Here is a 25511-nt window from a genome sequence, read left to right as displayed (position 1 = left end):
ACAGCGAGGAAGGTTTTCAGAGCCTGCAGAGGGACTTGGACCAGCTGGAAAAATGGGCTGAAAAATGGCAGATGGAGTTTAATACTAACAAGTGTGAGGTATTGCACGTTGGAAGGACAAACCAACGTAGAACATACAGGGTTAATGGTAAGGCACTGAGGAGTGCAGTGGAACAGAGGGATCTGGGAATACAGATACAAAATTCCCTAAAAGTGTCATCACAGGTAGATAGGGTCGTAAAGAGAGCTTTTGGTACATTGGCCTTTATTAATCGAAGTATTGAGTATAAGAGCTGGAATGTTATGATGAGGTTGTATAAGGCATTGGTGAGGCCGAATCTGGAGTACTGTGTTCAGTTTTGGTCACCAAATTACAGGAAGGATATAAATAAGGTTGAAAGAGTACAGAGAGGGTTTACAAGGATGTTGCCGGGACTTGAGAAACTCAGTTACAGAGAAAGGTTGAATAGGTTAGGACTTTATTCCCTGGAGCGTAGAAGAATGAGGGGAGATTTGATAGAGGTATATAAAATTATGATGGGTATAGATAGAGTGAATGCAAGCAGGCTTTTTCCACTGAGGCAAGGGGAGAAAAAAAACAGAGGACATGGGTTAAGGGTGAGGGGGAAAATTACGGGAACATTAGGGGGGGCTTCTTCACACAGAGAGTGGTGGGAGTATGGAATGAGCTGCCAGATGAGGTGGTAGATGGGGGTTCTTTTTTAACATTTAAGAACAAATTGGACAGATACATGGATGGGAGGTGTATGGAGGGATATGGTCCGTATGCAGGTCAGTGGGACTAGGCAGAAAATGGTTCGGCACAGCCAAGAAGGGCCAAAAGGCCTGTTTCTGTGCTGTAGTTTCTATGGTTTCTATATACAACCTTGAGATTCATTTTCTTGTAGGCATACTCAATAAATCCATAATAGAATGAAAGAAGTTGTTAATACCAACATGCAGAGGTGGATGGGTTTCCTACAAAAGGCAGTGGACAACTTGAACTCCAGACCTGCAAGACAGGGAGGAGCCCTATGTCCCGATACTTGGCAGTGTCTGACCTCCTAGAAGTAGAGCAGGTGGAAGGGGAAGAGAAGTCAGCGAAGGCAAGGGTACAACGACCAACTGGGCCGCCAGAGAGGAGAGAGATTGTGGCAAAGGGGCCAGGTAATATGTGGTGGATGGTGCTATCAGAAGTGGAATGGTGTGACTGAACACCCAACAATTAACCAGAAGGGAGTGATAGTACACTTTCCTACATTGCAGAAATGAGTACAACATTGTTGCTGCTCCTCACCACAACAGCAACAGTGATCTCAGCTAACACATTTCTCAGACTGTCTTACGAATATGCTTAGCATCTGAACATAATCGAAATGCTGGTGTGCTCCCAGATTCCAATGCAATCAGGCACGGGAGTGCTGTTCCCCGTCCCTCTGATTAACACCAAATACTAGGCAAGGAATTAATCCATCATGTAAGCTTGTCAGCTAAGACTGTTGAAGGGACTGTAAAAGGGGAGCAATTTCAGAGATGTTATGTACCAGCATATGATCAGAGTAAGATGAATGTATCAAAGCTGAGTGTAATACCATGATCTGGGAATAGTTGCTATTGCCATTACGACCACAGGTTCTGATGGGGAATAGCTCATGTACCTCTATAGTACAGAGCAGTCCAGCACAATGGTGGGAATATACTGTCTTAGGTCAGGTTTGTTTTCCTCACTGAATGGCACATACGCGGTGTGCAGCTCCCAGGCTCTCACAGGCTGCTCTGGCTGCTGCTGCCTAGGGTATGTTGTGTCATATGTATATCACATTGGTGATCTGGCCAATCATCAACCCACAATTTGAAACGCCAGAAATGGGGTGTCACACAGGCTGACTGGTTCTGGATGATAGCTTTTCCCCCATATGCTACTGTTGAGTTATCAAGGAAGGTCATCCTGATAGCATCAGACAGAATAGAATGCCATTGGATTATATCTGGGCAAAGGAAGGAGATGCCTGTGCCATAATAGCTCAGTAGTGTTGTATGTACATCCCTGATGAGTCTGAGAATATAACAGATTTCGTTCACTATATCCAATGGCCAGTAAATAAGATACATAATATAGGATACCTGTTCCATAACTATTATACCCCGGGAGTGAGATGATTGCCCTCTGGAGCGCCAATTCGATGAGCAAACCAATATCAGCAAACTCTCTTCAGGCCATATTCCTAATCCCAAGGCTCCGATCAGACTCAGACATCTCTGAATAACAACCACATCGACTGTGTGTCTGATACAATATTCCTAGAACAGAAATTCTACTCCAAGCTACATTGTGGCAAGTGATTTCCAAGAGAAAAAAAATGCTTCACACTTGTCCTGTAGATTAAATCTGCTCCGGCTGAGAGTTTGTTAAAGATGAAGCAAAGAATTAGAACAAGATTAAGAGGGATGCGGCAATGATACACCACTGTTCACACAAGGATTGAATGTCTTCAAGCCTTCTAGGAAAAAATCCAACATCCTCAGTAAATAGCAGATAAAGTACCAAGGATGGGAAGACCAAATCCAAGCAACAAGAGCTTAAAACAGTCCAACCAGCCAACCTATCCATCCTATCAAGTTCATTCTACAGCAGGTCTATGGATCCTGCATTGGACTCATTTACCACCTCAGGATGTAGAGAAAACAAATAACCTTTAATTCTCTAGTGTATTCAGTATCATCTGCCTAATATTTAATCAAATTTATGCTTTTCTGAATAGAAATCTTTGTAAACCTAGATGAATTTGAACTCACCTGTGGAATGAAAGCCATTTGACACCTTCACATAATACTACACCAGATGTCATGAGAACTTCTGCAAAATACATTGTATCAATTCCTTCCTCCTCATGTTTTTTAAACTGGATACCAGAAGTTGTAAGAAGCTCTATTGAGTCTTGAGCATACATGTCCTCCCTAAAATAAACAAAGCTTTTAAGCAGTGTCATATAATAAATAGTATGATAAATTATCGAAGTCATCCTTTTTTAAGCAAAGTTCACAGTTAAAAATGTCGCTATATACAACCCTGAGATTCGTTTTTTTGCATGCATACTCAATTAAATCCAATAACCAAAATAAGATCAATGAAAGACCGCACCAGCAGGGCAGACAGCTAGTGTGCAAAAAAAACTACAAACTGCAAATACAAAAGAAAAGAAATAATAATAAGAAATAAATATCGAGAACATGAGATGAAGAGTCCTTGAAAGCAAGTCCATTGGTTGTGTAAACAGTTCAATGATTGGGCAATTAAAGTTGAGTGAAGTTATCCCCTCTGACTCAAGAGTTTTGGTTAAGAGGTAATATCTGTTCCGGAACCTAGTGGTGCGCGTCCTGAGGCTCCTGTACTTTCTTCCTGATGGCAGCAGTGAAAAGAGAGCATGTCCTTGGTAGTGGGGGTCTCTGTTGATGTTTAATGATGGGGAGGGCTTTACTCATGATGGACTAGGCCATATTCACTACTTTTTGTAGGATTTTCTGTTCAAGGGCATTGGTGTTTCCATACCAGGCAATGATGCAGCCAGTCAATATACTCTCCACCACACCTCTATGGAAGTTTGTCAAAGTACTAGATGTAATGCCACGTCATCATAAACCTTGATAAAAATCCAAGGTACTTCAACATACTTAGCTTTTAATTACTTTTAATTTATACAACTTTTATCTAATCATTTATTTTTCTAGTAATTTATGCAAATTTAATGTAACTTGACACTAGTCAAAATCTTAGCTTATGGTAGAATCATCTCATACCCAAATAGCCCCAGGCACACTAACTACGGTCAATTATTTACTAATCTTAATGAAGTGAGACATGAGGCACTGGTTACCATTTTCTTCACCACTGTCTAGTAAGCTACTCCATGATACTCCATTCAGTAACATTTCCAACACAACATTTAGCAGCAAACACTGAGAAAGCAGATCTTTCCCCAATTTTAATATATTTACTGAAAGACCTTACAAATGTAATGATCCTCAGAAATGGATTTTTGCATAAGGTCTTTAATGCATTTATCAAAGTAATTCACTTAATTCTTTATAAAATACAACAAAACATACATTCATTTTTCCTCACTATAACAGTAGACTATTTGCATTCCTTGATAAAACAAACATGCTGGTATGATTTATTTGTGTGCCTGAGAAGTAAGTGTAAACCAAAGAATTGCAATCTACCTGCACTCATGGATGTATAATTACACACATATGAATGATCATATGCAAGCTCCCTTCAAGTTTGCATCAACAAGGTAACAGTGCATAACCATTATCTCCACAATGACCACAGTCCTACTGTTTTTCTCCAGTTTCTTCAATTCCTAATGCATAACATTTCAATTTCCATTTTTACAATAGGCACAAACTGATTCTATGATTTCTGCCCCATGATAAGTTTCCATCCAAGTTTGAATCTCCCATCTATTTCTTGTTCATGACCTGACTACCAAATGTGGCAGTGGCAAGAATTAAACTAAACTTCATCCAAAATTGACATCTTTCTGCCTACCCCAAAACCTCCCCTTCAGTCTTTGGTCAGTGAGTGACCAATGACAAGTGTTTAGAAATCTATATTCTGTTATGTCATATTCTACTCAGTGATATGTTGTCTTTAAAAATGTTAATAACCATTCACAAGCAATAAACAATATTGTGCTTTAATCAAAAAGTAATTCTTTTTTGTATGTAAACTGGTCAACATACAAAGTAATAGATCCTTTATTACTCACGTTAGATTAAATTTGAAGTTAAATTGCCATGTGGAGGTGCCTGGAGGGTACTCGCCCTGTTCATTTACAAATGTCAAACCCAACTGTATAATCTTCAGCAAGTCCACATTGCAGCGCAACAGTTGGTACTGATAATCTGCATTGCTTCTGAATTCTCCAATCGGCCGTGCGACAACACCTGGAAATTCTGTGTCCTGGAAATAATTATTTAAAGATAAAAATTGAAGTTAAAGAGTCTAAATGGTTGTTAAAGTTTCAAAATCAAGAAATAATCCTCCACCTAGAACCAAACACTGTATTTAAAAGTAGTGTACATTAAACCTGAAGTTCTCTAAAGATACAAGTCAGTGCATTATATTTGATTGATCAAAAGAAGGAATGTACAAGCTTCTTCTTTCCAATATAGTATACATGGTTTAAAATTCTATAAATATATTCTGTATCGATTCATTTGTATATCTTTAGAAAGACTGCTTATTGAGATAAATGCCATAAAACTTTACAAGTCCAAAATAATTTTTTACTTGAGCAAAATTTTAATTTCATTCTTGACATCAACCAGAATTACTGGTTGGTAATTACAAACTGTCTCAGCAGCTCGACTTCTGGTAGTGAAAAATTGTTTCAATTTTGATGAGTTACCAATAGAACTAGCTGGTAGATACAGTTGAAAATGTATAAACGTGAGAAATTCTGCAGATGCTGGAAATCCACAGCAACACACACAAAATGCTGGAGAAACTCAGCAGGTCAAGCAGCATCTGCGGAAATGAATAAACAGTTGACGTTTCAGGCCGAGCCCCTTCTTCAGGACTGGAAAGGAAGAGAGAAGTCTCCAGGATAAAAAGATAGGGGGTGGGGTAATAGGACTAGGTAGAAGTTGACAGGTGAGGCCAGGTGGGAAGGAAAGGTAAAGGGTTAGAGGGGAAGAAATCTGATACGAGAGAATGAACCATAGGAGAAACGGGAGGAGGAGACCCAGGGGTAAGTGATAGGCAAGTGAAAAGAGGAAAGGGACAAGAGTACAGAACAGATCAGGAGGGAAGGTGGGTAGGAATTTATATTTTTTTTAAACAGAAAGAGAAGTCAAACTTCATCCCATCAGGTTGGAGGCTATCCAGACGAATACAAGGTCTTGCTCCTCCTCCCTGAGGGTGGCCACATCTTGGCACAAGAGGAGGCCATGGACCAAGGTGTCAGAGTGGGAATGAGAATTAAAATATTTGGCTACTGGGAAGTTATGCTTTTGGTGGATGGAGCAGAGGTGCTCAACAAAGCAATACCCCAATTTATGACAGGTCTCACCAATGTAGAGGAGGCTGCACTGGGAGCACTGGACTCAATAGATGATCCCAGCAGATTCGCAGGTGAAGTGCTGCCTCACCTGGACTGTTCGGGGCTCTGAATGGAGGTGATGGAGGAGGTGAATGGGCAAGTGCAGCACTTCAGCTACTCGCAGGAATAAGTGCTGAGGGACGAATAAACAACGGATTCATGGGGGGATCGATCCCTGCAAAAAGCCGGGGTGGGAGTAGGGGGAGAGATAAAGATATGTTTTATACTTTACTTGGTGGTAGAATCCCTTTGGACATGGTGGAAGTTGCAGAGTATGATGTGTTGGATGTGGAGGCTGATGGGGTGGTAAGGACAAGAGGCAACGGGAAAATAGGGTGAGTGCAGGAGTTCAGGAAATGGAAAAGATGCGGTTGGGGGCAGCATCAATGATAAAGGAAGGGAAACCCCATTCTTTGAGGAAGGAGGATCTCTCTCATGTCCTGAAAAGAAAAGCTGCACCCTGGGAACAGATGCAGTAGAGACGAAGGAACTGAGAAAAGGGAACAGAATTTTTACAGATAACCGTGGGAATCAGTAGGTTTATCAAAGATTTTAGTCGACAGTTTGTCTCTAGAGATGGAGACAGAGAGATTGAGAAAGGGGAGGGAGGGAGGTATCAGAAATGGATGAAGTGAATTTAAGGTTGGAAGATGAGGCAAGGTTGATGATATTGACAAGTGCAGCATGGGTGCATGAAGCAGCAAGAATGTAGTTGTCAACGTAGTGGAGGAGGATTTGGGGAACACTACCAGGGGAGACTTGGAACACAGATTGTTCTATGTAGAGAATGAAAAGTCAAGCATAGCTGGGACCCATGCAAGTACCCATGGTTGTCCCTCAAGTCTGGAGAAAGTGAGAAGAACCAAAGAAAAAATTGTTGAGGGCGAGGACCAGTTCTGCCATTCTGAGGAGGATAGTAGAGGAGGGGAACTGGTTGGTTCTTTTATTGAGAAGGAAACTGAGAGCTTTAAGACCTTCTTGATGGGGGACAGAATACAGTATATAGGGACTGGAGATCCATGGTGAAAATGAGGCAGTCAGTGCCAGCGAATTGAAAGTTAGTGAGGAAATCAAGAGCAGAGAAGTGTTGTGGATGTAGGTAGAAAGGGACTGAATCATGGGGAATAGAAAAAATGATTTGTTTTCTGTCCTTCTATTTATTCCTCTTAAGAGTTGCTTTATAAAAAGGTGATTTGACCACTATATCTGCACTGCTCACCACCCACAATTTAAAAAGTATAAAAGAGTATTCTAAAGGGAGGAAGATACAACTATGGCTGACAAGGGAAGTCAAAGGCAGCATAAATGCTCTCTGTATTATGAAGAGAGAGCATTATAATACAGCAAAAATTAATGGGAAGTTAGTAGATTGGGAAGCTTTTAAAAACCAACAAAATGCAACTAAAAAAATATAAAGAGAGAAATTATGAAATATGGAGGTAAGCTAGCCAATAACATTAGAGGATACCGAAGGTTTCTTTTCAGATAGATAAAGAGTAAAAGAGAGGCGAGAGTGGATATTGGACTGCTGGGAAATGAGACAGGAGAAGTAGCAATTGTGGATGAGAAAGTGGCAGACAAACTAAATAAGTATTTTGCTTCTGTCTTCACTGTAGAAGACAATTGCAGTATGACAGAAATACGACAGTGTAAGGGGGCAGAAGTGACTGTAGTTATTGCTACTTAGGAGAACGTGCTTAAGAAGCTAGAAGGTCTGAAGGCAGATAAATCACTTGGACCAGATGGTGTATACCCCAGGGTTCTAAAAGAGGTAGCTAAAGAGATTGTGAAAGCATTAGTAATGATCATACAAGAACTACTGGATCCTGGAATGTTTCTGGAGGACTAGAAAACTGCAAATGTCACTCTCCTCTTTAAGGGAGGGATGCAGAAGAAAGAACATTATAGGCCAGTTAGTCTGACTTCAGTGGTTGGGAAGATGTTGGAGTCCATCCTTAAGGATGAGCTTTCAGCTTAGAGTTCTTGGAGGCACATAATAAAATAGGCCAAAGTCAGTATGCTTTCCTTTAGGGTCACCTTGCCTGAAAAATTTGTTGGAATCCCTTGAGGAAATAGCAAGTAACGTAGACCAAGGAGAGTCAGTGGATGATGTTTACTTGGATGTTCGGAAGGCCTTTGACAAGGTGCCACACATGAGGTTACCTAACAAGATAAGTGCCCACATATTACAGGAAAGATATTAGCATGGATAGGCTGGGCATACTTAAAGTGGAGGTTGATAAGTTCTTGATTAGTCAGGGCATCAAAGGTTACATGTGAAATTTTTTAAAAATACGGTTGAGAGAGATAATAAATCAGACAAGAATGGCGGAGAACTCGATGGGCACAATGGCCTAATTCTGCTTTATGTCTTATGGTCTTGTAAATTACTTCGTATAACTAATACTTGAATCTATCAGTATAATAAGGCTAACCCAGAACACTATTTTCTTCAAAATCAGAGAAATAGACAATCAACCTTCCCTACCCTCACTTTAGGTGAACATGTGGAGCTGCCTATTTCCCTTCATGTAGTTTCACTCAAAAGTGAAATTCTCAAAAATAAATATACATGCTAAAATGACAAACAGCATACATAAGCTGGTAAACCGCAATAATGTCATTTGATGTTAATGAATTTTAAACTCTATGCAGCAAGAGTGGCAAATCTTGTTGCCCAACAGATTTTAAGCAAACTTTTAAACTTGTGAAAGCCTCAAGGAACTGACTGGGATAAAATCAAGTTATAACAATAGGGAATAAGATGAGTCATGTGGCAATTACCACAAGGTCATGCACAAATGTGATTGCTTCAATCCAGTTTACACAATCTGCTTAACTATCTGCTGACAACTGCTCAAAAATGATTATCCAACAACTGTTGTCACATGGCCATTCTTCATCCAATTTCACAGCAAATACCAGCTATTTTTAGATGTTTCATTAGCTGATGATCAACTGTTGTAAGAGTCCTGATAAATAAATCTAATTGGCTTGTTGTCACCAGAGATAAAGGCTGAATGTGAAGTATTTAGTGACTTCACATTCCATTTTTCATTTCAGATTTACAAGTAATGGTAATAGTTTATTCTTTCTTAAAATCAGTCACTGACTGGGCAGAAAAAGATAACATTATTTATATTAAATAAAATCACAAATTAGAAAACTAAAACTCTATCAAATGGGAAAATAAAAACTATAAATGAGTTCTGATCAATAACAATCCTGCCATTTAGATCATATCAGGCATTGTCAGTCCCCTATCAAACTATTTCTTTTACTTAGTAAACCAAAGTCACTCCCCAATCCCCCAGGAGCTCTGAATGCCTACAAATTTTACTTGGTTCGCAACTACTTCCACCACTGTTTTCTCCAAACTCAGTGAGGTTCACTGTTTATTCCCTGATGTATTCATCACTGTCACATCACTTTGTTTCCAGATACCAAATGGCATTTTCCAGAATTATTTCTCCTAAGGTATTTTCTCTCTTTTTCAAAGTTAGCAATGGTCATCAACCTTCCTCAGAAACCGAACTGAAATGTTTCTATCTGTGCAAGCTATCCAAGCTTTGCAAGTTCTGGGCCCATTTCTGGTCAGTGTCCATCTCTCTTTTAGCTCCCTACTTAAGTTACTATGATGTTGAGGTACATCCTTAGATGCGCCGGAATACACATCATCAGTGATTTAACCTGGGGGCCATTGGGTGTTCTGGGTCTTTCAACATCAGACACGCTCTCCCAGGTGACCCAATCAGCATTGATCAGGATCTGGCTTGTGTCGCAGTAACATTGGTCCACGGGTCACACTTCTCAATCCATAGCCATCTGGAGGCCAGCTCAGCAGCCTCTGTGACAGCCCTTTTCTTTGCAGCCCCCATAATGCCAAGGAGAGAGTAGGTTCTGCACAGTGACCAGCCAGCAAAAACTCTACAATCACTTTTCTATTCCTTTCAAACTTATGAGTTATCTCTAATCAATATGAAAAGAACTCTTTGTTTGATAGCATCATGCTATGTTATGCCAGTTATCCACAGTCTTCCACAAGATAGACCAAATGAGGATTTAAAAGGGCAGTAATAGAGAGACTTAGATAAACAAGCATATAATTCTATGTTAAATTTGAAAATACGCTAAAAAAACTTGCCTTTATTAATGGAGCAAAAAAGTGCAGAAGCAGGGATATTAGGCTAAACTTTTATAAAAGCACTGACTTTGCATTATAAGAATATTGTGTTCCTATCATTGCACCAAAAATGAGCAGCATAACGAATTATAGAAACATAGAAACGTAGAAAATAGGTGCAGGAGTAGGCCATTCAGCCCTTCGAGCCTGCACCGCCATTTATTATAATCATGTCTGATCATCCAACTCAGAACCCTGCCCCAGCCTTCCCTCCATACCCCCTGATCCCCGTAGCCACAAGGGCCATATCTAACTCCCTCTTAAATATAGCCAATGAACTGGCCTCAACTCTTTCCTGTGGCAGAGAATTCCACAGATTCACCACTCTCTGTGTGAAGAAGTTTTTCCTAATCTCGGTCCTAAAAGGCTTCCCCTTTATCCTCAAACTGTGACCCCTCATTCTGGACTTCCCCAACATCGGGAACAATCTTCCTGCATCTAGCCTGTCCATTCTTGGAATTTTTTTGGACAGACTATCAAAACAGAGCCACTTATACAAAGTACTTTCGTCTTGAATTCCTTCATCTTTGTCATTCCAATTGCATTGATTTACACTGCAAAATTTAGTTGCTGAACCCATACCAGATTAGATCTGATGCCGGTTCAACTGAGAGGAAATAGGTCCAGGACAGAAAGGCACATTTCAGGTAATTTACATGCTTTGAGTTGATGAGTTAACTTAAATATGTATAATTGATAACTTAAAAACAAATAATTTGAATACACTGGAGAATGTTAACTTTGATAAATGACATTTAAAATGTATTGCTTTTTAATAGCTTTTAATTTTTAAATATTTGTAAATACCATAAAGATTCAATGTCCTTTTTACAATTTTGACAGCTACTAAGTGGGTGGTGTCGTTTAACAAGCTGCAGAGCATTTCTAGGTGTTGGACAATTGATTGACAGGAAGGTCATGTTCTGCACAGGGCTTCAGTGATCAAGAGTGGTTTTGGAGTCCAGTTGTTACAAATAACCTGGGAAGCAAAGGAAGATGATAAATAATATACAGGTATTCCTTGATTTACGAATTTTTCCCTTTACACCATCAAGATCTTGGGATATGTGAGTGGGCAGCATGGTGGCCTAGTTGATTATTATCACAATGCTTTACAGTACCAGTGACCGGGGTTCAATTCCTGCCACTGCTTGTAATGAGTTTGTCCGTTCTGTCTGTGACCGCATGAGTTTTTCCGGGTGCTCTGGTTTCCTCCCACAGTCCAAAGACATACCTGTTGATAGGTTAATTAGTCATTGTAAATTGTCCTGTGATTAGGCTACGATTAGACTGGGGACTGCCGGGCAGTCCAATGCTCCAATGGAGTCCAACGGCTCCAGGACCCGAAAGGGCCTACTGCACGCTGTATGTCAATAAATAAATAAATAATCAATAAATTTGATCTGAGTTGATTTTTTAAAGATGCAAGTATTTAGATATTACAGTATGATCGACACATGGACTTTAGTAAGGCATTTAACATGATATCACTTGGAAGACTGGTCCAAAAGGTTACAGCTCATGGGATTCCTAGTAAATCTAGTTTGGCAATAAGAGATAGAGGGTGATGATAGAGAGTTGCTTTTGTGATTAGAACCAGTGGTGTACCACAAGGATTAGTGCTGGGACCCTTGCTGTTTGTTATATAGAGGGCCCAACTCAACAATGGAGTTCCTCTTAGGAAACAGATAACTGAAGTGGCATTCAATGAGCACTTTGGCTCTAGTGACCATAACTTTATTAGCTTTAAGACAATGACAGAAAAGGATAGGTCAGGTCCACATGTTAGGGTCCTGTACTGGAGCAGGGTTAATTTTGGGAAAATTATGCAGGATCTAGCACAGGTCAATTGGGTAAGCCTGTTTGAAGAGAAAGGAACAAACGACAAGCAAGAGAATTTTAAGATTGTGATACAAATGTCCAGGAGTAGCATGTTCCTATTAAAAGTGAAAGATAAATCTGGTAAGTTTAGGGAACCTTGGCTGCCGAGAGATATTCAGCAATGACAAGATTAAGAATCCACAAAAGAAGGAAATCTGGACGCAAAGCGAGAGTATGAGGTGGATCTGGCAGGTAAAGTTAAAGAAAATACCAAGAGTTTCTATAGCTATATTAACAGTAGAAAGGTGGATAGAGAGAAGGTAGGTCTTCTGAGTGATCAGTAGGGCTATCTATCTCAGGCCTGAGGAGATGGTTGGAAGTTTTAATAAATATTTCTACTCTATGCTTACTGAGTATTAAATCACGGTTGCTCAAGAAATAAGGAATACAAGTGGAAATGTTTTGCAGAAAGTTCCTATTACCAGGGAGAAGATATTTGCAGTCTTACACCACATTAAGGTCGATAAATCCCCATAGCCTGACAAAATGCCATGAACTTCGTGGGAGGCTACAAAGGAAACCAGAGGCCCTTACAAAGATATTTGATTCATCTGTAAGGGGGTTTTGTCTTTTATGTTACTGCGTAGGCTAATTAAAATGGCTTCTTTGTTATGTTATACTTGGGAATGCTTCCTTGTTATGTTAAACACTGAGAAAGTTCTTGCGCTAGCAGCTTGTTTTGGGTTAGACTGTGATAAGAAGATGTTATGAACCAATTGGGATAGTTGTTATGTTTTTGGTGTATCTGAAGATATTGTATGTGCGGGGTTTTGGGGCAGAAGGCGGGACAGAGTCAGACAGAGGATGGACCAGGTGCTGTGAGTCCGCTAACGGGGTCGGACTCCGAGCGGGGCGTTCGGCGAGGAGAGGAGATGGAGACAGTCTCGTGTGGAGCATCTGGTCGACCACCGTTGTTGGTCCCAGGCAGCCAGTCGAGGTGGTCCGAGGGGTCGCAGGGTAAAGAAGGGTCCTGAGCTCCAACTGTTTGTGCACGAAGAGATTGAACTTTGATAAGTGTGGCGCCTTTTATTTTCCTTTTATATTTTATTCTCTATTAATTATATAGTTCCAGTAATATCTATAAACTGCAAATCATTTAATCGTATCTGATGTATTGTCTGTTATTTGGGCAGGGTGGGGTACATCACACAGCATCCACACAAACTATTACCCAGTTTGGCGGGGCCGAGGGCTGTTTCCCTAGATGACAGCGAGCCAAGCGACCCTGAGGCTGGCCAGGGGGGCTACACATCATTAGCCACTGGTGGAATTTCCGAGGCTAGTAGATGGCTATTGTTGTTATTTAAAAAGGATAGCAAGGACAAGCCAGGAAACTGTAGTTAACCTGACATCAGTGGTGAGGAAGTTACTGGAGGGGATTTTGGGGGACAGAATCGACCAGCATTTGAATTAACACAGTGCAATTAGCCGGAGCATGGCTTTCCACGTGGGATTAATCCTTTAGTTTATTTGAAGAAGTAACCAAAAAGGTGGATGAGGATAGAACAGAGGATAGCATCTATTTGAACTTTACCATAGCTTTCATCAAAACCTCACGAAGGGAGGCTGGTCTGGAAGATTAGGTCCCATGGAAATAAGGGAGCTAAGCTGGATTCAAAATTGGTTTGGAGGTAGGAAGAAGAGGGTGGCCGAAAGTTGTTTCTCAGAATGGAGGCTGGTGATTAGCACAGGGGTTACTGTTGGAACCCTTGTTATTCATTACTTATGTGAATGATTTGGATGCAAATGCACAACGCCTGATCAGTAACTTCACAGATGACACAAAATTAGAAATTATTATCAACAGTAAAGAAAGTTATCATAGATTAAAAGAGATCCTGATCAATCAGGGAAGTAGAACAGTCCCAAATGGATTTCGATAAACACGAGTGAGCTGATGCATTTTTATAAAGTTAAACCAGTGTAGGAATTACATAATGAATGGTAGTGCACTAGGTAAGTGTAATAGAACAGAGGGACTCAGTAGGACTAGGAGTACAAGTGCATGGTTCATTGAAAGCAGTGTCACAGGTAAAATAGGGTGGTGAACAAGATGTTTAGCATGCTGGCCTTTATCAGTTAGGGCACTGAGTTTACAAACTGGGGCATTATACTGCAGCTGTTTAAGTCATCTGTGAGGCCACATTTGGGATACAGTTAACTTATGATAGGAAAGATGTGGTTCATCTAGAAAGTGAGCAGAAAAGATCTAAGTTGATGTCAGAACTAAGGGCCTGGCCACACTGGTCTTTATTCTTTATAACACAGAAGAATGAGGAGCAACCTTATAGAAATATTTAAAATGATGAGAGGCAAAGGCAAGGTGGATGGTTCAATCCATCCCAGCTAACCCCAGGGTAGATGATTCCAAAAACAATTTAGGGTAAGAGGGAAAGATTTGTAAAGGGCCAAGAGGGCAACTTTTTTCCTGCAGAGGGTGGAGACTACATGGAAAAAGCTGCCAGAAGAAGTGGTTCAGGCAGGTACAATACTATCACTTAAGAAGCACTTGGATAGATATATGAAGGGATGTGGACGAAATGGATATGGGCCAAATGCAGGAAACAGGGTCTAGCGGAATGGGCGCAGTGGTTGGCATGGATTCATTGAACCAAACCCTATGCATCCGTGTTGAATTGCCCAATGTCTCTCTATAAATTAACAGCTTTGATACATAAGGTATAAAGAGAGGCAAGAGTGGATATCAGACTGCTGGAAAACAGTGCTGAAGTGGTAGAAATAGAGGACAACGAAATGGCAGACGAACTGAATAAGTATTTTCATCTGTCTTCACTGTGGAAGACACTAGCCATATGGTGAAAGTTCCAGGTGTCAGGGGCATGACGTGTGTGAAGTTACCAAAACTAGAGAGAAGACTCTTAGGAACTTAAAAGGTCAGAAGGTAGACAAATCACCTGGACCAAATGGTGTACACCCCAGAGTTCTGAAAGAGGTGGCTAAAGAGATTGTGTATGCATTAGTAATGATCTTTCAAGAATCAATAGATCTGGAATGGTTCCAGAAGACCAAAAAATTGCAAATGTCACTACACTCTTCAAGAAGGGGGAGTGGAACAAGAAACTATTGGCCAGTTAGTCTGACCTCAGCAGTTAGGAAGATGTTGGAGTCCATTATTAAGGATGAGATCTCCGGGTACTTCGAGGTACATGATAAAATAGGCCACAGCCAGCATGGTTTACTCAAGGGAAAATCGTGCCCAACAAATCTGTTGGAATTCTTTTAAAAAGTACTAAGCAGAATAGATAAAGGAGAATTGCTCGACGTTGCCTACTTGGATTTTCAGAAGGCCTTTGACAAGGTATCACACATGAGGCTGCTTCACAGGCTATGAGCCCATGGTATTACAGGAAAGATTCTGGAGTGAATAAAGCAGTGGCTGATTGGCAGGAACAAAGAGGGCGCATAAAGGAAGCCTTTTCTGGCTGGCTGCTAGTGACTAGTGGCGTTCCATGGTGCTCTGTGTTGGAACTGATTCTTTTTATGACATATGATTTGGATGATGGAATTGATAGCTTTCTTGCAAAGTCTACAGATGAAATGAAGATAGGTGGAGGGGCAAGTACTTTTGAGGAAGTAGAGACGCAGCAGAAGGACTTAGACAGATTAGGAGAATGGGCAAAGAAATGGAAGATGGAATACAGTGTTGGGAAGTGTATGGTCATGTACTTTGGTAGAAGAAAAAAAAAGGGGGTGATTATTTTCTAAATGGAGGGAAAATACAAAAAACTGAGGCGCAAAGCAACTTGGGAGTCATTGTACAGGATTCCCTAAAGATTAACTTGCAGGTTGAGACTGTGGTGAGGAAAGCAAATGCAATGTTAACATTCATTTCAAGAAGACTAGAATATAAATATAAGGATGTAATGTTGAAACTCTATAAAGCACTGGTGAGACCTCACTTGGAGTACTGTGAGCAGGTTTGCCCCCCCCCCCACTTATCTTAAAAAGAATGTACTGAAACTGAAGAGGGGTCCAAGGACGATCACGAAAATTATTCCAGGATTGAATGGCTTGTCATATGAAGAGCATCTAACAACATTGGGCCTGTATTGACTAGAATTCAGAACAATGAGGAGTGACCTCATTGAAACTTATTGAAATGGTGAAAGGCTTTCATCAGAGTGGATGTGGAGAGGATGCTTCCTATGGTAGGAGAGTCTAAGACCAGAAGGCACAGCCTCAGAATAGAGGGGTGTCCTTTTAGAACAGAGATGAGGAGGAATTTCTTTAGCCAGAGTGGTGAATTTGTTGGAATTCTTTGCCACAGGCAGCTGTGGAGAGCAAGTCTTTATGTATATTTGATAGATTGATAGATTCTTAAATGGCCAGGGAATGAAGGGATATGGGGAGAAGGTAGGAGATTGGGGCTAAGGGGCAAGTTGGATCAGCCACAATGAAATAGCAGAGCATATGTGACAGGCCAAATGGCCTAATTCTGCTCCTATATCTGACGGTCTTATATATGGTGATGAAGAAGGTATGCAGATGGCAGAAGCATCAGTAGGGCTGTTGATAGTGAAGTAGTCTCAGTGTACAGAGATATTAATTAGCTGAAAAGGAACAGACCAATGGCACATGAAATTTACTGGGGCTGAACCTGAAGTGATACATTTTGGGAGAACAAATAACACAGTAAATTGCTGGGCATTACTAAGTATTGAGGAACATAAGGATTTGGTGATACAACAATCCCTGAAGTTTGGAGCACAGTGGAATGGTAAAGACATATGGGATGTTAGCCCTCTTTAGCTGCAGCACAGAATATACCAACAGGAAATTTGTGGAAAGTTTGATAAAAACACTGATGAAACCACATCTGGAATATTATGTACATCTTTGGTCACCATGTTATCAAAAGGATGTGACCGCTCTGGAAATGGTATGTAGAGCAGACTCATCATGATATTGACTGGAATGGAGTGCCATAATTATGATGAAAGATTGGATAGATTATATTTTCCTTGGAGCAGAGACTAAGGGGGGACCAAAGAGAGGCATGCAAAATTGCGAGAAACCTAAACGGAGTGAACAAAAGTAAACTTTTTTTTCCTATTGCAAAGGTGTTTATAACCAGGCATAGGTTTAAGATAAAGGACAAAAAAACACTGAGGGAAAATTTTTCCCCCACTCAGGTGGGTGGAGTTTTGAATGCACTCATGAGAGGGATGGAGATTAAAATTTCACAACTTTCAACAAGCATCTAGATGAGCACTTGAAGCACCAAGACACAGACGACTACGGACCACACGCTGGCAAATGGATTAGTATAGATAAACACTGAACAGAACAGCACAAAAACAGGCACTTCAGCTCACCACGTCTGTGTCAACTATGACAGCAATATAACTAACACGTGTGCTGCATGTGATCCATATCTCTCTGTTTTATGGCTGCTTATATGTCTAGCTAAATGTATCTTAAACTTTGCTATCATACCTGCTTCTACCACCTCAATTGTGTAATTCATTTTAGGCTGCAAATTGACAGAGAAACTCCTCACAATTATAGATTGTCTAATGCTGCAGTTAATTTATGGTTAGTTAGTTTTTATTTAGTGATTCCATTCTATATTTATCTATGTGCTTAGATCAAATTACAACTTGTCAATCCTCACTCACCAGTCCTTACAATCAAATCAATGTAGAAATAGAAATTATCGCACCAGGGAGTTTAAATACCTTTGGTTTAAACAAGAGTTCACATAAATACCTCCTAAAATTACATTTACAAGGTACACAATCTGATTTAGCCAAACTCACATTGACAGTGCAAAGCATTTTGAAACAACACTGAAAAAAATTAAAGCAGACTTACTTTTTCAAAAGAACCACCCCCAAATATAAATTGCAATTCAACAGAACTTCAAATCAAAGATTTTTTTAGAATGCACCAGAAAATTACCTAAGGCCATTAATTCCATGATTTACTATAACGATAGCCTGAGTTGTGTGGTAGCAAGACCATAAGATATGTACAGGAGCAGATTTAAGCCATTCTGTCCATCGTGTCTGCTCTGCCACGGATTTATTATCCTTCTCAACCACATTCTTCCAGCCTTCTCCCCATAACCTTTGATGCCCTAACTAATCAAGAGCCTATCAACATCTGCAGAATTCCTGTTGTTAAGAGCCTATCAACCCCTTCTTTAAACATACCTAATGAACTGGCCTCCACAGCTATTGGTGGCAATTAATTCCACTGATTCACATTTTCGAGTGCGCATGCGCCAGTCGTGCATGCAGCCTGTTATAGCCGTTCCAGACCAGTATTCTTACTTTTTCTTCTTACTTTTTAACTTAACGTTATTTTTTGTATTTTTTTTCTCATGGTAACACGTCGAAGCTGCACCCTCTCTAACATGCTGGTAGAGAGAGTTTTATTTGGGTTTTTAGCGCTGGAAATAGTTACATTCCGACACATCTCATTAGCGGGACAGAAGCATGGTAGCATTGTGTATTCCTGGGACCAGCTGCTTGGGCTAATGCCGGCCGTTTTAGCCAGCAGAGCGGTGGACACCCCTGCTGAAATCTGGAGGAAAACACACAGAGGATGCAGAGGGGGATCACAAAGTCGAGGAAAGAGGACCGGGCCGAGACAACAGAGACTTATGGAGAAGAGGAGTTCGGTGGGTAATAAAATGGATGAGTTCACGGCGCTAGCCAGGCGTCAGAGAACATTTCGGGAGAGCAGTGTTATGTGTTTCACTGATACGGCACTGCACGAGGACATACCCAATCAAAACTTCTCCATGGACGGCTTCCAGACGGTTCGGGCTGACCGGAAGTGCACTGAGAGCGGTAAGCGTAAAGGAATTGGGTGCTTACTGTTCTGGTTAACAACAGATAGTGCAATCCGGATCATATTACGATCGAGGAATGTGTTTGTAGACTGGATATTGAACTTTTTGCTGTTGGACTTCGGCCATATTCCACCATGATACAACACTGGGCGGCACGGGAGGTCGTTCCTGCCTGTGGCCATCGAACTTGCAGCTCGTCCTGTGGAGGGTCAGACACCCTGAGCCAATAGGCTGGTCCTGGACTTATTTTCCATCTGGCATAGTTTGCATTTTGTTGTTTGATTGTTTGTGGTTTTTGTATTGTTATATTTATGCTCTACTGGGTTGGAGTGGCTGTAACGAAACCCAATTTCCCTCGGGATCAATAAAATATATCTATCTATCTATCTATCCTGGCTAAAGAAATTCCTCATCTTGTTCTAATCTGAGGCTGTTCCTTCTGGTCCTCAACAACTCTACAGTAGGAAACATCCTCTCCATATCCACTCTATAGAGGCCTTTCAATTTATGCCTAATAATAGTAAAATTATTCATGTTTGCAGCACTACTCCAAGAAATTAACAATAACTTCAATATTTCTGCACAAGGTTTTTTATATAAAAATCCAGAAATAACTTAATAATTCAACCCTCAATCATAAAAGTTTATGTTGACATCCGCAACAAAAACAAGAAAAAAATCAACTGAACTAATGGCAGTTCTAGGTAATTATAAACTTTAGAAGTAACATATTTTCTTGTTGCACAAGGTGCATGTTTAAAAATCAGTATCTTCCCAAGCTATAATAATGGCTTAGTGCCACGAGGCCTTAAGCTAACTACACAAGTTATAGGAGGGTTCCACCCCTATGAACTGTTCATAACCCTAACAGTCTGCATGTTAGAAATGCTGCCCTGAACTGAGTTCCAACAAGGCAAACGAGCCCCACAGACATGCAGCAGCTAGCAAGTACAGTCTGTTGGTCTCCTAAACACTCACTCAGTACAGGGTTCACATACATCCAGCATTCATAAACTGGGAAAAATCCTGTACTAAAATTCCCTCAGGTGAATTTTATTTTATAAAATTATATTTGAATCATATATGCCATGACATACATAAAACAGAAATATGCCATTATTTAGGAAATATTAAGAACTGCATTTTTTGCTACCTGGCACGTTTGTGAAACATTGAAGTGAACAAACTCTCAATTAACTCTACAGAGCTGATAGACACTATGGATTCTTTTGAACTGACTGCAAAAGGCGACAGGTGCAGAAAAGAGGAAATTCTTGTTACAAAGTTGTTCAACGTATATGGGAGTGATCCATAATAGTCTTTACCTTTGCAGGAAATTGTGGATCTAAATGCTACATAATCTAAATTTAAACCTTAAATTAAAATCTGAAACAAAACCAAGTATCTGATTTACCATTGCAACATAGTTGAATTTCCGAATTACTTGTCGTATTCTCTTCATCTCTTCATCCAGGTTACAAGCCCAGACCTCACAGATTCTTTGGCTGTGATCCACTGTTGCTGCTGGCATGTTGCCAAGTTCAACTAGCCTTCATTAAAGCACTATTCTTTCAGGTCAGATAGCTGTACGTCAGGATGCCCAAATTTATTCTGTAACCTCCAGTCACAAAAACCCCCTAGAAAACAAAAAGGAAACCAATCTGAATGCATTAAAATGAAATAGGACTTCAGTAGCACAAAATTTGAAGTAATAACTTTAAATTTCTGTAATTCTTTGTTTAGCACCGGGAAATAAATTTTAAAACATTGCAAGTAAATACTTGTTCTTTTATAAAGCAAAACAACATTTCCAAAGAAGGATCATGGATCAACTTTATTCACCACATGTATTTAATGTATTAAGAATTTGCTGTGGTGTGTTGGTCAGGGCATGACATGAAGCAAAAAACAACAATCAACAATTATAAAGAATTACATAAATATAAAGTTTGAGGTTAAGTACGGCAGGTTGCCACAATCTTTTTATGAAGCTTCCATTTTGCTTATTCTTAAAAAGAATAAGAACCCAACCGAATGCTCTTCATACAGACCAATCTCTTTACTTAATGTTGATACTAAAATCCTATCTAAAGTTCTGGCCCGTAGAATTGAAAATATTTTACCATCTATCATTTCTGATGATCAGACAGGATTTATTACAAATCGATATTCCCACTTTAATATTCATCGTTTATTAAACGTTGTTTATTCCTATTCTAAGGAGATAATGGAATATGTGATTTCTTTGGACGCTGAGAAGGCTTTTGATCAGGTTGAATGGAATTATTTATTTAAAACTTCACAAAAATTTAATTTTGGGCCTAATTTTATTCAATGGATTAAATTACTTTATCTTTCTCCTTCTGCTAGGGTCCTTACTAATTTTCAGTATTCCAAACCTTTTAAACTTCAACGTGGAACTAGACAAGGCTGTCCCTTGAGCCCTTTGCTCTTTGACATGGCTTTAGGACCCTTAAGGCTGATTTATACTTGTGCGTCAAATGGACGCCGTAACCTACGCAAGTGGCCTATGCGCGTTGTGAGCACTTATACTTCTACGTTGGTGTGTCTGCATCGCTCTGCAATTCAGGCATGTCACGCATGCGCACACACCTGCCCGTGCAAGGCTTCATGGTCATGGTAGTCTTTCTCGGGATAAACAAGTTTAAAGTGAGCGTATTTTTTTGTAAAAGCGAAATGTGTCCTCCATAATCTCAGAGGTCTGTAAAGCTTTATGGAAAGCATAGCAGCCAGAGTTCCTTCCCTGCCCTTCAGTCGCCCAATGGGAAGCTACTGCAGCGTAGGAGGAAATGCGATGCTACCAAGCAGACCAATCACAGTGTAGCCGCGACACGCAGTTACATTTTGGGAGAGGTGCGCGTCAGGCTACGGCGTAGGGATCGGTGTAGGGATCCGCGTAGGGTTCGCGGCGACGCTGTACCGATTTGACGCAGAAGTATAGATCAGCCTTTAGCCATTGCTTTTCAAGAATCTAACGATATTACTGGTATTCTAAGGAGAAGGACTGTTCATAAAGTTTTGCTTTATTCTGATGACCTATTGCTTTTTATTTCTAATGTCGAGACTTCATTACCTCCTGTGCTTTCTCTACTTTGTTGTTTTAGCCAGTTTTCAGGTTACAAACTGAATTTCCATAAAAGTGAACTTTTTCCTCTGAATAACTTGTTATCAATTAATACTAACCTTCCTTTTAAAATTGTAAGAAATCAATTTACCTATTTGGGTGTAACAATTACCAAGAATTATAAATACCTATTTAATGAAAATTTTCTTACCTTACTGAATTTTGTATAAAGGACACTATCAAACTGGTCGCCTTTATCGTTACCCTTGATTGGCCGAATTAACTCTATTAAAATGAATATTTTACCTAAATTTATATACCTTTTTCAGGCATTACCCGTTTTTATTCCTAAATCTTTTTTTGATTCTCTCGATTCTATTATATCTTCTTATATATGGAAAAACAAACATTCTCAAAAGTTCATCTTCAGAAATCTAAGAAGAATGGAGGTTTAGCTTAACAAATTTTAGGTTTCATTATTGGGCAGTCAATATACGAAATCTCACGTTTTGAACATATTATAGTAACCGTGAGGACTGTCTGATATGGGTTTCTTTAGAAGCTAACTCTGTTAATAAATTTTCTATTATTTCTCTTTTCGGATCTTCACGCCCTTTATCCTTTAGTAAACTAACTGAAAATTTGAGGATCTGGGTACAAGTTAGGAAATTCTTTGATCTATTGAGATTTTCTTTCTCTAGTCCCATTTGTTCGAACTACTTTTTTTTTTAAAACCTTTGATGACCAATTCAGTTTTTAAAGAATGGGATAGGTTGGGTATTAAATGCTTCCAGGATTTGTTTGTTGGAGGAAGTCTTCTTTCGTTTGAGCAAATGTCCGCTAAATATAATTTACCCAAAACTCATTTTTTCGTTATTTACAAATTAGAGACTTTCTGGGTTCTCAACTATATGCATTTCCTATAAGTTCCGATAAGAACTTACTAGATGTAACTTTTAATTTGAAACCTTTTTATAATGGTGTAATATCCAATATTTATGGTATGTTGCTAGGAATGAGAAATGTTCCTATAGACAAAATTAAAAATCTTTGGGAACAAGATGTACAGACTTCAATTTCTGCGGAAACTTGGAATGGAATTTTTAAATTGGTTAACACTTCATCGTTATGTGCCTGTCATTCCCTCTTACAATTTAAAGTGGTTCATAGGGCTCACATGTCTAAAGATAAACTATTTTGTGTTTATTCGGATATTTCTCCTTTCTGTGATAGATGTAATAATGGACAAGCTTCATTAATTCACATGTTTTGAACATGTCTGAGCCTTGAAAGATACTGGAAGTATTCCAAACTTTCTCAGTACGTTTCAAGGTAAATTTTAAGCCTAACCCTTTGAACACATTACTTGGTATTGTTGGAGGAAAAGACTTTATTTTGGAGATACCTGACTTGCATATTTTGGCTATTATCTCTCTTATAGCTAAGAGGGCACTCTTGCTTAAATGGAAGGATGCTGTTCCGCCTACTGATATTCAATGGCTACGTGATGTTATGCCATGCTTAAATTTAGAAAAGATCCGTTGTTCAGTTTTTGAATCTAGCCAAGACTTTTATACATTATGGGGACCATCTTTGAGTCATTTTCAAAATATTTGATTTGTTGTAAAAGTACAGATGGTAGCTAATAATATTTTATTATATGATAAGGGTTTTTTCCCCATTTTTCTTGCTTTTCCTAATAGCTCTGACTTGGGTAATGGGTTTAGATTTTTTTTTCTGTATAACAAAATTATTACAGGTTTCCCCCGCCATCCGAAGGTAGAGCATTCCTATGAAATGGTTCGTAAGCCGAAATGTCGTAAAGCGAAGAAGCAATTACCATTTATTTATATGGGAAAATTTTGTGAGCGTTCGCAGACCCAAAAATAACCTACCGAATCATGCCAAATAACACATAAAAGCTAAAATAACAGTAACATATAATAAAAGCAGGAATGATATGATAAATACACAGCCTATATAAAGTAGAAATACTTTTCCACAATCTTTACTGAACTGTTCTCTGTAGCGAAAATCTCACGTAAGCGCCGTCGGCAGAAAATCTCACGCAAGTGCTGTTGGCAAAAACACGGCACAAGCGCTCTCCGGTAACCTTTATACTATGAAGCTGCCAAATCATACCAAATAACACGTAAAAATACACAGCCTATATAAAGTAGAAATAATGTATGTACAGTGTAGTATCACTTACTGGAATTGGGAAGAAACCGAGTACACGGATGATGGTGTGTTATGAATGAGTCGTCGCAGGTTGGGTGGTGCAGTGGCCCCACTCTCCGGGCCGCCGACCCGATACATTGCCGTGAAGTACGCAGGGGTTCAGCAGTAGCCGGAAAGCACACAGCACATCTTTAGGAAAAAAGCCGAAAAAAAACAAACTAATTAATTAGGTGCTGCCCGACACGTAATTGTCGGCCCAGATCAGTGCCGATTGCATCGCCTTTGATCTGGGCCGACATTTACGTGTGGGGCAGCACCTAATTAATTAGCATGTTTATTTCGGCTTTTTTCTTAAAGATGTGCTGTGTACCTCCCGGCTACCGTTGCATTCTCCGCGAATCGGTATCTGTCCGTGGCCTGGAGGTTGGGGTGGTGGGACACTGGGGTGTCATCTCGTCGTCTGTTTCCATTAGAGCAGGCAGCTCATCTTCTCCTATGACTGTTCGCCTCGATGTTGAAGGTCAAGGTTCGTCATCTGCTGTGGCTGATATGGAAGGCTTGCTTGACTGCTGAGCCTTGCGCATTTTTCTATCACACAGTTCTTTGTAAGGACTCAAACCATCCTGCAAATATCCCCTAAATCGACATACCCTTTCAAAATTAAAGTCCTACTTTATCATTACTCATTTGGTTTCGATTGTTATTCTTTTTTCTTCCAACTGCATCAGCTCTTCATCTGTCAGTTCTTGGTCATGGAATGCCAAAACCTCTTCAACATCATGTTCGTCAACTTCCACAAGCCAAAACTCACTTTGTCCTTACTTCGTTCACCACGATCGAAACGCTTAATTATGTATAGTTTTATGCTAAGTGTAACACCCTTACGAGCTCTTTTAGGCTTTTCCGATACCATAGAACTCATCTTGCAAACAACTGCTCACAGGCACGTGTTAAAGCAATGCTGTTCCGAATCCGGGGAGAGCGGATGCTCAGTGCGCGCGCTGCCTTTTATCACGCACTGCTTTTTTTTTTTCCGTAACAGTGAAAACACCTTCTGAAAGCGAAAACAGGGTACAAATGTAGGTCTTTCGTAACAGTGAGGTTTCGTAAAGTGAACGTTCGAAAAGCGGGGGACACCTGTATATTTCAATATTACGATTTAATTTAATTTTATGAATAGAGGGTTTTGTGATTGTAATTGTATTTTAAATACAATGTATTTGGTAGGGTTTTATTTTTTCTTTTGACTTAT

At 39.8% G+C, this 25511-nt stretch overlaps 1 protein-coding gene across 3 annotated transcripts in view; it reads right to left on the bottom strand.

Annotated features, from left to right (window-relative positions):
• LOC140195045 (CCR4-NOT transcription complex subunit 7) overlaps positions 1-25511 on the bottom strand; it is a 47016-nt gene that overhangs the window by 12703 nt on the left and 8802 nt on the right. For 2 of the 3 annotated variants that reach the window (XM_072252649.1, XM_072252650.1), the window contains exons 2-4: positions 20408-20630; positions 4775-4968; positions 2796-2957 (exon numbers count right to left, since the gene is read on the bottom strand). In XM_072252649.1, the coding sequence (XP_072108750.1) occupies positions 2796-2957; positions 4775-4968; positions 20408-20524 (473 nt within the window). In that variant the 5' untranslated portion in view covers positions 20525-20630. Of the gene's footprint in view, positions 1-2795; positions 2958-4774; positions 4969-11099; positions 11272-20407; positions 20631-25511 lie in introns of those variants that run through there. The other variant, XM_072252652.1, reaches the window with a different exon arrangement.

This window comes from Mobula birostris, chromosome 3 (assembly GCF_030028105.1).
Source record: "Mobula birostris isolate sMobBir1 chromosome 3, sMobBir1.hap1, whole genome shotgun sequence".
NCBI lineage: Eukaryota > Metazoa > Chordata > Chondrichthyes > Myliobatiformes > Myliobatidae > Mobula > Mobula birostris.
This window is presented reverse-complemented; position numbering and strand designations above follow the sequence as displayed.